The sequence below is a fragment of the Aulostomus chinensis genome, chromosome 20, assembly GCF_037954235.1.
Source record: "Aulostomus chinensis isolate RoL2024-O1b breed Wild chromosome 20, RoL_Achi_v1.0, whole genome shotgun sequence".
Taxonomy (NCBI): Eukaryota; Metazoa; Chordata; class Actinopteri; order Syngnathiformes; family Aulostomidae; genus Aulostomus; species Aulostomus chinensis.
In genome coordinates, this window is record NC_141339.1 from 25,436,695 (window position 1) to 25,449,183 (window position 12,489).

Sequence of the window (12,489 nt, forward strand, 5' to 3'; positions counted from 1 at the left end):
TCTCTTGTTCCCATTTCTTCTTTCTGCATTTGAAGCTCTACTTAGAACCTTCCTGGGATCCAACAGGGCAAAATGAAAATTCATGCAATTTGTTGACTGGTCTGAAGATTTTGATCAGGAGTGTGTGACTGCTTGCCCTCCCCTCTCAAAAAAAAAAGCTATTTGTAAAATATGTGTTTGCTCCCTCCCCCAAAATATTAAAAAATAATGAATCTCCGCAAAAGAATGCTGAGGACAGTGCAGAGCAGTAAAGATGGAGGACAAGCGTGGCGAGTGACATGTCCTTACCGATGCAGTCCTGGTTGTCAACATAGTGGACTTCGTTGACTCCAAGCCCCTCCCTCTGGTACAGCTCTTGCTCCTGGAATGCAAGCCAGAGGGTTCTAATGAGACATTATGTCTAATGTGGGAGGAGTTTGAGTCTGGGGGTCCAGCCAGGTCCTCTGCCAGAAAATGAGGGTAACAGGAAGTGACAAATCTAAACTTAGTCTTCCTGAAAGTCATGTGACTGTGTGTATTGGTGGTGTCTGATGGAACTGCGGTGGCATTAATGAACATCTTGCACCTCCTTCAGGATGCGTTCGTTGAAGAACTGCTGCAGCTTCTCATTGCAGTAGTTGATGCAGAACTGCTCAAAGCTGTTGTGTTCAAAGTATTCTGGGGAGAAGAAGAAGAAAACAGGAAGTCAAAGAGGAGGACGCGTTGTCCACCAATGAACACTAGCTCCTGCCTTACGTCTACTCGGAGCTGACATTAGTGGTTGTAGATCCAACAGGCTCTTTAACACAAATAAGACCTGTAAGTCACCAGAGGGCAGGGGTCAGAGGGTACTGACCAAAGCCTGCGATGTCAAGGACGCCAATGAAGTTGGCAGAGGAGTCGAAGGGAAAGCACTGGTTCACCCTGGTCACCACGTGGTCGAAGAGGCGGCTGTACACAGCTTTCGCCAAGGCATCGCGGGCATTGTTTGCTTGCTCCACTTTGAGTGGCACCCTGGAAGAGACACAATAAAAGCAGGTCAGATGCCTTGCAAAATGCCGTGTTTGTGTTGAAGTCGCATGACCAAACAGCAGGTCCAAACATTGTGTTTATTATACCAGGTGTGTGTGTGTGTGTGTGTGTGTGTGTGTGTGTGTGTGTGTGTGTGTGTTCTGGCCGAAAAACCCAACAATATTGAAGGATTACTTTATTGCATGAATCATTCAGGACACTTAATTTATTGGCTTTCTTAACTCCTCCCAACACGACGTCCACCCTTTTATTTTGTGCACTTTAACTGTGCCCTCCTCCTCCCCAACATTTTGGGGGTGCAGACGAAAACAAGGAGCTAAGGGGGAGTCATCTGATCATTCAGGTATTGATCACATGCTCATGGTCTTGAACAACAGTATCAAGCTCTCATGAAAATTATGTAAATTCCCAGATCTCTCCAAAACTGATGTCTTCTTTCCTGGCTCATGCACTGCCCCCCTCCAGATGCTACCTAGCATGTCAGCCAGGTTTAGCAGGGTCGCTGCCAACTCACAACTGCCCCTTTACATCTTCAGATACAAACCAGACCAACCATCCGCGGGGGTGTGTGTGTGTGTGGGGGGGGGGGGGGTAACACCACACTGCTCACAGGCATAGATGTATGTGGGGACAGGCATTACTCCTGCAAACACCATATATGGATTTCACTGAATCACCCAAATCAGGTCCAGATGACATTTGCCCCACCAGAGAAAGAAAAGTGTTACTACACTTTCATGTAATTTGGCTGCTCAGACGTGACGTGAAGAATGCATCATTAAACACACCATGCAACAAGATGGTTTGGAAGCCATAGTTGATTGAGCTCTTGTTGGTTCTGTTATCGGTTCCTCTACACCTCCTTCTTCTGTGCATGGCTCTGATCAGCTGTTATTCCCAAGTTAACCTGGCTTCTACAGCATGATGATGTTTACTGAAAGATGGAGATTTTATGTGCATTGCACATCAAATCTTCACTAAATACCGTACACTAGAGGGCACTCCACCATCACCATTTTGGTGTCAGCAACGACATTCTTGTAAAACAGTATGAGTTGTCGTGCAGCATATTCGAATAGTGAAAGTTATAACAACCGACTGTAAACATCCTAGATTCACCAACGACAAGGTTCCCCTACTTTGAGGGTCTCTCACACCTCAGATCAGATTGTAATTTCTCTGGAATGGGCTGCAACTCCATTTAAGAGGGCATGCACAGGGAAGGCTGCAGGCCCTGGTGCCATTTGCGGACGCACATTGCGCTCCTGCCCTGATCAGCTCAGTGACGTCTTCTTACCTCTTTTCCAGATGTGTGCAGAGTGTGGACAGGCACGTACTGTATGGAAAATTGACACAATAATAACTAACCCCAAATCAAAAAACCCTGAGGAACTTAATGACTTTAGACCAGTTGCAATAACCTTTCTTGTTATGAAAGCATTGAAAAAACTCTTAAAAAATGAAATTCTCTCCCTTATGGATGGCAAACTGGATCCACTGCAGCTATCGAGCTGGTAAAGGGTGGAGGATGCTCAGCTTTTATCCTAGATTGAGTTTAGAAACATCTGGAATGACCAAAATCACAGTTCAGACTTGATGAGCTGATTTGAGTTCAGTTTTTACCAAGACGTGGACACAGGTTTTAATTGATCAGTTTATGTTACCAGATCATATTTTGTTGTTATGTTTAAACTTTTAATTGAGAGAATCCAGCAGGTTTTCATAAATACACACGTCCTCTGTCTTGACTTCAAACACTGGCTCCTTCTCAGGACCGTGTCCTCTTGTCTTTGCTGCATGACTTCTCAGAAATGGCCGCTACCTTGTCAAGGTCTGTGCTGTTGTCTCTTCTTCAGGGTCACCAAATTGGCACGGCTATGCTTTATCCACATTCATTCACTGGTGCAATAACAACTTCCTTGATCTGAATGTGACAAAAACTAAAGAATCAATTATAGATTTCAGGAAGCAATAACCTTGGCTACAACTGCTTATGTTAGCATGTCTCACCTGTATTAGCTGTAGCTGCTAGCACTAGCTTGTCTGGCCTGTGTCAGCTGTAGTTGCTACATTTGCTAACAATAACTTGTCTGGTCTGCTTTAGCAGGCAGATGCTCTCAGGTCACAACACATCTTATCTTTCAGGGAATATGTAAGACCTTCACCGAAAACATGATGACCAGATACAGCACATAAATTCACATGAACACACATTAACCGCGTACCTTTTAGATCTAAATAAGTGTGAGTGTGTGTGTACTCTTGTGTAAGTGTCCGTGCATTCTTGTGTGGCTTCCTACTTGATGACTGTTCCTTTGGCGCCCCCTGCCGTTGTCAGCATGACCCGAGTGGTGAGACTGACTCTCAGGTCGTCCTCCTCCAGGCCCAGCAGCTCGGCACAGTGCTCCAGCGTCTGACTCGACTGGTTCTTGATAGCACAGCCACCTGCCAGATGAAAAGAAGGGCAATCGCACCAACATTGGTGTCAGATTTTGCTGTTGGACACGCCTCCACCTGACAGACTGGTGGGAGCGTGATTCCTGTCTATATCACATTGATTTGGCAGACATGACATGACAAGGGGGGCTGATTCACCTCACACGTCTGATTAATCTCTAACTTGCCTTTGCAGGGTTAAACTATCACGACACTCTCGAGGAGATGGTCTGATTTCCTTTGTTTCAAGTTGAGAACGCGTGTCATCACTGCTGAGACAGCAGCTCCATCCTCGCTCGGCCGCAGACTACCACGTGTTCTCTGATATGCATGGAGTCACTGGCTGATGCTTCTCATCTGATGGCGAGTGGGTTTCACTCCAAGGACGTGGTGGGGGGCAGGGGGCGGCGCAAAAAGGCAGCCAAAAGGACCATAGGAGGTGCTAGCACAGTGACCTCTGATACCATTTCCGACTGTGTCTGTGGGGACGTCCTAGCAAGTTGGGGATTCAAACCAACGACCCCATGCTGGTAGACAGTTGAAAGGATTGAAACACGATCTGAATTATGTAGGCTGAAGAACTGAGTTGTCAAAAAAAGTATTTCCCCAATGAGCAGAAGCAGAGTCGATAATGGTTTGAATAGTTAGTGAGTTAAACGGGCTCATGAGTGAAATGCCACTCGTCCCCCATGTGGTCACATGTATGATGATGATGATGTTTCATCCAGAAAGTTGATGACATCAAACAGCCTCTTTCACATGTTCAACAAACACTACATGTTGCAATCATCACAAGGACGTGAATCAACTTGCTGTCTTGGCCGTACATGTAACTGAGATGTAAGCTCCACCCTCCAGTTCCTGAACGCCGTTAACAGAGGATGAAAGAAGCAGCCGATGAGCAGGCAGGTTCCGTGGAAAAGGTGAGAAGGATGCCATGGCGTTGCAGGACCCTGCATCCAGCACCAGTCACGTGTTGGACTGTACATCAGCTGATGAACGCGACTACTGCCAGTGAGGCTTTACCACTGTGGACACTGAGGGCAGCGGCGTTCAGATGTTCACAGGCATCTGCTGATATGACAATCTGTTTTCAGCAACGAGGAAGAAAAGATGATGCTCTGGGTCGCTTAGAAATGGTGTCATGTAGTTTGTTCAGTAGGCAGTTTAGTTCAGGACTCCGTCTGATGCCTAGCTGGTGGGGCAGCTGGTCTCTTGCCAGCTAGCTGCCAAGTGTTCACCAGGGTGGTGGTTTCCCCCTAGTTTTATTGTTGTATCTGATGGCATTTGATGAGTCTTACCTGAGGAGCTTCCAGCCTCCTCAAAGTTGATGTTTCCAAGATGCAGCACGCCGGCCACCACCCTGAACAGGTCCAACTTCTCTGAGTCGTCCAGGCCAATCTTCTTCATGGCAACGCTCATCCGGTTGAAGTCGCCATGGTCGTCCAGTAGCGGGTCCTTCAGAGGGCCTGCCTTCATGTGCTGAGGGACCAGAAGAGAGTGGAGTCAGCTAGGAACTGCCCATGGCTGCTTCTGGCAATCTCATCAGAAAAAATTAATCATGTTCTCAACAAGTACATCAGATCTACACTGACATCATTAGACCTCCCACTGAACCACATTTAGCTTTGTGTCAAAGACACACCACGAGTGCAGGATATGCCAATAATGACGGCAAGTGTAATGGTGGCAGCGTGTTGAGAGAAACCAGAGCTGCAATCCTCCTTAACACCACCCCCAATCGTCACTGACAGAAACGCTCAAGTCGAAATAAATGGACAACCAATTCCTAGAAACAGACAGAGTCCTGCTTTTAGAGACTAGGAACCCCAAGAACTCAGGGATATCACAGTCTGATGATGTCATAGCATCTGCAACATCCACACATCCAACCATCACTCTGGTTCCCCGTGATCCAAAGAAGAACACGAACCCTGCTGCAAGAACAATGACAGCCCAACAGTTATCAAAAGCATCACGTGATCAAGCATTGCCACCAAGCAGTTACAGGTGAGGAGTCACGACTGACACCATGAGTCATTCCAGGACATGTGGGGAGGACAACATTCTTCTGTGACATCCTAAGAACCAAAGTCGGGAAGATATTTGAGTTTGACAGCAGATGAAGGAGAGAAATAGAGCAGTAGAAGAGAAGCAGAGGAAATATGGAGGTTATCATGGTCAGAGACAACAGGAAACCTCAAACACTTCCTGGATAGAAACTACGGCAGCGGCATCAGGAAGAGGAGCTCTGCCATCATTTGACACCTTTGAATCAACCTAGACAGGGACTTGGCTTCACACTGAGTCACAGAGAGGGTTGTGCTGGTGGCTTACGTATAGCCACTTTATTAGGTACACGTTGCTAGTACTGCACCCCTTTTGCCTTCAAAACAGTCTTAATTCTTGGTGCCACAGGTTCAACGAGGTGGTAGAAACCTTCCTCTGGGATGTGGTTCCATACTCACATGACAGCATCACACGGGTGCTACCGATTTGTCTGCTGCAGCTTATGATGCCTCCTGTTCCTCCACATGACAGAAGTTCTCCACTACATACAGCTACAGCAGGAGGAAGGAAGACTTGGCCCACTGCAGAGACCTGATTGGACCACCTGAATCCTCCATCCTATTTGACACCAAGGAGCCCATGCTGGCAATTATCAGGGAGACGGTCAGAGCAGCGTGGACTAGCTCAGCTCCAGGGATGATTGGAATACTGTACATCTTGTCTCATTAGAATTGTGTAGTGAAGGAGGGAAGTAGCCAAGCAGTGGCCAAATGCAAAGGTGTCTGGATACCACTAGAGGGGACTGCAAATGACATCAGTGTGGAAGCCAAAGTCTTGTTCAAGATTCTTGCAAACCATCTGACAGGGTACCTCTTGAGGAATCCCTATATTGACAACACAGTGCAGAAGGGAGGAGTCCCAGGCATACCGGGGTAAAGACGGATAGAGCGGTGACCCAGCTGATCTCAGTGGCAAAGGAGAAGAGAGGAGACCTGGCAGTCATCTAGCTAAACCTTGTCAATGCATATGGATCCAGTCCACATAGTCTTGTGGCAACAGCACTGCCAACACACCATGTTCCAGGAGGATCCAAGACCTCATACTAAACTACTACAGTATTTTCAGTTTGAGAATCACCTCTGGTTCAATAAAATCTGCATGACATTGCTGAAAGAAAGGCATCATCACTGGTTGCATCATATCAGTGCCTTCACAATGAAGATGCTTGTCAGAGCAGCAGAAATGGAATATAGTGGCCCCCGGTCCAGATCTGGAACATGCCAAAGGCCGATCAGAGCCTTCACGGACAACTTGATGGTCACAGCAACACCAGCGCCAGGATGTGATTGGCTTCTTCAAGCAAGGACTGGAAAGAATTCTTGCTTGTGTTGTACGTCGCTTTGGACAAAAGCGTCTGCTAAATGAAATTGTAGAATTGTAGAAAGGCTTAACATGGGTGAGAAAGAGTTTCAAGCAAGCCAATTGCAGGTCCTTGGTCCTTTGAGGAGGGGGAGAGTGTCTGACAAGCGCTGTGTCTCTTTGGGAGGAGTTTGAATTCCATCGGTGTCTGAGAAGCTTGTGAAGAGCCAGTGGAAGACCTTTGACTGCACCTTGAGAGACATGGTGGTCATTCAATTCATATGGAGCTGAAAGCATGGCTAACAGCAGTGGACAGGTCAGGACTTCCAGGGAAGTTAAAGTATGGATGTATCTGGTTCTGCCTTGTTGTGGTTCAAGTCCTACCTCACAGACAGATCCTTCAGAGTGTCATGGCAAGGGGTTCCTCAGGGGTCAGTGCTTGGTCCCCTTCTCTTCTCTCTGTACACCACCTCACTTGGTGCAGTGATCCGCTCCCATGGCTTCTCCGACCACTGTTATGCTGACGACACTCAGCTTCTCCTCTCTTTCCCACCTGATGACAGAACGGTCTCAGATCGTATATCAGCGTGTCCGGCTGATATCTCCACATGGATGAAGGAACACCACCTTCAACTGAATCTCTCTACGACTGAACTTATGGTCTTTCCAGCTTGTCCATGTGTTCAGCCTCAGGTCAGTGTCCAACTTGACTCGAGCCTACTTGCGCCCACAAACTCAGCCAGAAACCTGGGTGTCATGATTGATGACCAGATGACCTTTAAGGTTCATGTGGCCTCAGTTTCTCGGTCTTGCCGTTATGTCCTCTACAACATCAGGAAGATCAGACCCTTCCTGACCCAACAGACCACACAGATTCTGGTTCAGGCTCTTGTCATCTCACGCATTGACTACTGCAACTCTCTTCTGGCAGGCCTCCCTGCAGGCTCATTCAAGCCTCTGCAGATGATCCAGAATGCAGCAGCACGTCTGGTCTTCAACCAGCCCAAAAGGGCACGTCACCCCGCTGCTGGTTTCTCTTCACTGGCTTCCAGTGGCAGCCAGGATCAAATTCAAGGCACTTCTCTTGGCTTACAAAACAATCACAGGAACGGCTCCAGCCTACCTGGAATCCCTGATCCATGTCTACTCTCCTTCTCGCCCACTACGCTCTGCATGCCAAAGACGCCTGGTGCTTCCAGCCCAGCGCTGCTCCAAATCTCTAGCCAGACTCTTCTCGTCTGTTGTTCCCAAATGGTGGAACCAACTACCAAACTCTGTGCGTTCTGCTGAGTCCCTTTCTACTTTTAAGAGTCAATTGAAGACTCAATTGTTCAGAGAGCACCGAGGCACTGAACCTGACTCTGCTCCTCTTTGGGGTAGAATCAGTCAGAGGGTCCAAGACCCAGCACTTAGTGACCATGTAGCACTAACTGTGTTGTGTCATGTTGTATGTCTGTCAAATAAAAAAAAAAAAAAAAAAGGGGGGGGGGGCGACACTTCTTCTGCCACTAGATGGCAGTACCTGTGACCAAATCACAACTGAAGCACTGTTGCGCTTCCTATGGACTTCTCCTTAATTAGGTCTAAATTCTTGCTTGTGTTGTACGTCGCTCTGGACAAAAGCGTCTGCAAAATGAAATTGTAGAATTGTAGAATTGTAGAACATGGTATCCTGTGAAGACTCCTGTGGCACTGCTGATATATGAGGTCACGATGGCCAGTGTGGAAAGCTTTGAGCGAAACATCAGCATGTTCCTTCGCAGGTGGGGACACCAACAAGCTGCAGCTTCCAATTATTGGCCTGACAGAAGAATTTAAGACCACCAGAGCAAGGCTGCCTTCTGGCAGTTCAGCCTGTTGGTTCTGATCTGCTTCTCTCTCTTCGGTACAGTCCAACCAAACTGATCTAGTCTGAATGACATTCTGGTGCCGTTGCTGCAGATCCTGGTGAGGTGGATCAGTCAGTCCATGTCTCGCTCATTCCTGCCTACAGCTGGATCTCATCATGTAGAGGAGGAGACTGGTCCTGGATCCACTTCTGAACCGGATCAGTAGCCAGTCTTTGTAGTGATCTGGCTGAGGGGGTTCAGGTCTTTGCAGATCAGCAGGAGGGTTGGTGCATCACCTTGGTATATAACACCTGATGGTCACCTGACAATATACAGGCGATATAACAAACGTTTCCAGCTCAGCATTGAGAATAAAAGCACATGTGATGTTCATGATGAGACTCCATTGCTCCTCGTAGCGTTACAGCTCTGGTTTCATGTCTCAAAACAGGTTTTGAATGACTGGAATGCCATGAAGCAATGTGGCCACTTGCAGCAGCATGGACTGTTTATTTCAGCTAATGATCCCAGTGATTGTTGACAAAGGCGCTTGTACCTCTGGACTCTTGCGGTTCTGCAGGATCTGCTTGTCCGTCTCTTTGGAGGCAAAGAAACGAGTGCATCCTCGGTTCAGGTACTGAAACGAACACAAGACAGTAATGTTAGTGAACAAGTGTCCTCAACAGGAACTGGACACCACAACGAGTCACACAAGGACACAAGACACAAGGACCACCCGTGCCAGGAAAGTTTCTGAACTTCCTGAGCAGGAGTTGTCACATCTGCTCTGAACAAGAGTCTGAAATGTTCACATTTGCCCAGAGGAGTGTCGCTGGGTGATGGACTCGTTGTCAGTCACCTGTCCCATTGCTGATAATGACGCCATCTTCCTAGGTATCTCAGGGGAAGGGACAATTATATATTTTATGACAGGTATTTTGGTGAGAAGCGATTCCTTCAGCAGAGCAGATGGACATAAAATCATTAGGAAGCTTATTCTGCTGCCAGCTCACCCCAGGACCCTGCTAGCATCGCCCTGAAACGCTGTCATCTTCTCTAATGCTGCACTTGAACTGAGAATGCCATCATAGGGCGTGTTGAGTCAGGAAGGAAACAAGTTTCTGGTACTAAATCTTTATGTATTTACTCAGATCACGACGAGGGGAGAGATGTTGAGTATCCCCCTCTCACATCTCTCCAGGAGGTACACGGTAGACAGCGTATGACAGACGGCACCACCGAGCATCTGATTCACAATGCTCTTACACTGCAGGACATATTTCACCTGAAACTTAGTCTGATGGCTAATTATAACGCCTCCACTTGACTTCATGATTGACAGCTAGACGAGGAGGGGGAGGAGTTCCAAACCGCCCTCAGGCTTTGCTTCCTGTCAGTCAGACTGCACTGAGGGTGAAAAAGTCCTAATGCCGGTGGTCATGTGTCACTGTGATTTGAACTGCTCTAAAAAGTCAACAACTTCCTGCAGATAGAGAGACCGCGAAGCTTTTTGGCATTTCAGGTCAGGGGTATAACTGCCATCCATCGCATTTCACTCAGGTAAGTAACATGAGACAGAAGTGTGACAGTTCCAACCCTGAATGTGTCCGGTGAGCTCAGGTGGAACTTCTGGCGGATATCTTCAGGTGCACCAGCACACAGGCGGTAGAATATGTGGTAGTTTCTCTCTTCAGGACTCTGGCGGCAGATCCTGGACTTCTCCAGCAGGTAGTGTGACACAAAGCCCCCCACAACAGCATTCTGAGCACATAAACACCAGCATTAGTGACGTGCGCGTGCGCAAACACACACACACACACACACACACACACACACACACACACACACACAAGTCATCTGAGCATGAACCACTGACTGATTTACTATTTTCGTTGCTATGTAACCCTATTTGTTTGCTTTGCCCACTGGCACCCCTCAACATTTGTGCCCCATATTCAGACTGAATCCAACGCCACAATTACATGTGCAGCTGTGATGATGTCATGACTCAAACACCAACTCAACAAGGTCACACAAAAAAGGGCTTCCTCTGGCTTCCGAGGCATGCATTCATTATGAGCGTTAAGGTCAGCACGTTGGTGTTTGAGAGGTCGCTATCTCAAGACTCAGCAATCATGCCGATGAGGTACCTTCTCATTGAAGTGGATCTCTACAAACTTCCCAAAGCGGCTGCTGTTGTTATTACGGACTGTTTTAGCATTTCCGAATGCTTCCAGCAGGGGGTTCGCTGATGATTAAGAGAAGAAGAAATCACAAAACGGAAAAGAAGAATCATGGACTGGCCCTGGAGGTCTTAGGGAACGCTACCTTCGACAATCCTCTCGTCGATGTCCTGGCCCGTCCCATACGATGTGGTCAAGTACCTGTTTGGAGGGAAAACCCCCACAACAGCTGGTGATAATGGCGATGCTCAGACACGTTACTGTGGTGACACAGCATCAGCCTCACCTGAGCACAAACTTGGTGTTCTCTGTCTTTCCAGCGCCCGATTCCCCCGAGACGATGATGGACTGGCTCATCTTCAGGACCTTCATGTCCCTGTAGGCCTTGTCAGCTGTCGGTGAGACAAACACAAGCAGCATTCGACTCCATGTTCATCATAGGATGTCAACATGACCCACCAATCACACAAGTGTAACTGTCTTGCTGCCTTGAGTGCCAGTGGTGTCATAATAAACACCAGTGATTTAGCGTGCCTGTCACCGCTTACCGATGGCGTAGACGTGCGGCGGCAGTGTGCCCAGTGACCTGCCCCGGTACTGCTGGATGGTCTCTGGTGAGTAAAGCTTTGGGATGTCATAGTATGGGTTGACAGCAATCAGGATGTTGGCAACGAATGTCTGCAGGAGAGAGCGATGAAAAAAACTGTCACTCTGTGACCTCTGACCTTCCCACTGTAGGTCACTACAGCTTCAGACTCCAATAGCAGATGAATTCATTCTGCGATGAGGACAAATGAAACTTTTCATCTGTATAGAAATTAACATTTATAATCTAAGTGACTTTAAGAACAAATATTAACAAACAACAAACATGATTCTTCATGTTTAATGACAAAAGTAAGTCTACATACACCGAAGAGACGTGATTTATTTTGGTAAATGATCATTGAAGGTGAATGGACGTGAAAAGCAGATGCAAAGTAAGTGATCTAAAATACTGAGTTTCCAGGATAAGCCGTTTGTTTTACAGTTCTTTATACTTGTTGAGTTGAAAACTAAAGAAATCGATGAATCCAGCTTCACATCTTCAGAGGTGAACGCGTAAAACACAGATCTTCTTGTCGCTCAACACCTGACTGAAGAACTTTTGAGAAGGCATTGTTGACACATTTTCGTTATACGACGCCTATCAGTCGCGGTCAGCTGGTGATGTTTGAGGTCAAGAACATGTTAAGAACATCACAAATCAATCGTCTGCTTGACTGGAGAAATATTTTTTAAGAAAACACACCTGAGGCTCTACAGCCTCAATAGCATTGATGTGTCTGTAGCATTTCATGCTACTGGCAGCCGCGGCCTCCACGCGATGTTCTGGTGAGGTTAACGTTATGTTCTTTTTCAGCTACTGGTCATTCTTCAGCCAGCATGGCAGCTGGGGCACGTGCATTCCAACAGAATATACAGCCAAATACAGATACTCACATAGATTCTTTCTTTGCTGTATCTGACACGAACATTGTTGAGCAGAGTGGCTTCGTTCAAGTACATCAAAGAACCTGCCAGACAAGAAGAGATGAGATGTTACTGGGGCAAGTTTTGGGGATCCATCTACTCTCAGATCATCCGATCCTGTTGATGGAGATCCAATCGTGTGAGGGATG

General features: G+C 47.2%; 1 protein-coding gene across 8 annotated transcripts in view; it reads right to left on the bottom strand.

Annotated features, from left to right (window-relative positions):
- Nucleotides 1–12,489, bottom strand: part of LOC147243472 (unconventional myosin-VI) — a 48,810-nt gene that overhangs the window by 28,196 nt on the left and 8,125 nt on the right. For all 8 annotated transcript variants that reach the window (XM_086189983.1, XM_086189982.1, XM_086189978.1 and 5 more), the window contains exons 4-15: nucleotides 12,311–12,384; nucleotides 11,377–11,506; nucleotides 11,115–11,220; nucleotides 10,974–11,029; nucleotides 10,796–10,893; nucleotides 10,242–10,406; nucleotides 9,202–9,282; nucleotides 4,749–4,929; nucleotides 3,312–3,456; nucleotides 836–993; nucleotides 566–657; nucleotides 289–361 (exon numbers count right to left, since the gene is read on the bottom strand). In XM_086189983.1, coding sequence (XP_086046109.1) covers nucleotides 289–361; nucleotides 566–657; nucleotides 836–993; nucleotides 3,312–3,456; nucleotides 4,749–4,929; nucleotides 9,202–9,282; nucleotides 10,242–10,406; nucleotides 10,796–10,893; nucleotides 10,974–11,029; nucleotides 11,115–11,220; nucleotides 11,377–11,506; nucleotides 12,311–12,384 — 1,359 coding nt within the window. The remainder of the gene's footprint in view (nucleotides 1–288; nucleotides 362–565; nucleotides 658–835; nucleotides 994–3,311; nucleotides 3,457–4,748; nucleotides 4,930–9,201; nucleotides 9,283–10,241; nucleotides 10,407–10,795; nucleotides 10,894–10,973; nucleotides 11,030–11,114; nucleotides 11,221–11,376; nucleotides 11,507–12,310; nucleotides 12,385–12,489) is intronic.